At 36.1% G+C, this 732-nt stretch overlaps 1 protein-coding gene across 1 annotated transcript; it reads right to left on the bottom strand.

Moving 5' to 3' along the window:
• Positions 1–287: 287 nt before the first annotated feature.
• SARC_16433 (hypothetical protein) lies at positions 288–439 on the bottom strand (the record flags this gene model as incomplete). Its single annotated transcript, XM_014289462.1, has 1 exon — positions 288–439. A coding segment is annotated over one exon (152 nt), but the record flags the coding sequence as incomplete, so codon positions are not given.
• Between the last annotated feature and the right edge of the window lie 293 nt (positions 440–732).

The raw sequence follows: 732 nt of genomic DNA, 5'->3' as shown, positions 1-732 counted from the left end.
CTATAGTAGAACATATAGCATTTATAGTATATAGTACATAGTGCACATAGTACACAGCACACCCTATATACAAAACCCTATGCACGAAACCCTATAGTAGAATATATCGTATATATAGTATATATCACATAGTGTACATCACACCCTATATACAAAACCCTACGCATAGAACCCCATACTAAAATATATAGTATCTAGTATCTAGTATATAGTATAACATAGTACTCAGAACACCCTACATACAAAACGCTACCCATAAAACCCTATAGTATGCCGAGGATACATACTCTTCATCCTCTGCCTCTGGCTGGTGCTTTTCTTTGATCATATCCGCCAGTGTTGTCTTGCGCTTAAGCCGCTTCTGCGCGGCTTTGGGAGTTGACACACTAGGCTTCCTCTCGATAATCATCGCATTACATCGTTTGAGGACCTTGCACACCTGCAAAGTAGGTAGATATATTAAAGAACTTTACATATCTGCAAAGTGGGTAGATATATTTAAGGACTTTACATATCTACAAAGTAGGTAGATATATTTAGGGACTTTACATATCTGCCAAGTAGGTAGATATATTTAAGGACTTTACATATCTGCAAAGTAGGTAGATATATTTAAGGGCTTTACATATCTGCAAAGTAGGTAGATATAATTGAGGACTTTACATACCTGAAGAGTAGGTAGATATATTTAAGGACTTTACATATCTGCAAAGTAGGTAGACATATTTAAGG

This window comes from Sphaeroforma arctica (genome assembly GCF_001186125.1).
Source record: "Sphaeroforma arctica JP610 unplaced genomic scaffold supercont1.8066, whole genome shotgun sequence".
Taxonomy (NCBI): Eukaryota; class Ichthyosporea; order Ichthyophonida; genus Sphaeroforma; species Sphaeroforma arctica.
The sequence above is the reverse complement of the archived record's forward strand: the minus strand, read 5'-3'. Positions and strand labels throughout refer to the sequence as shown.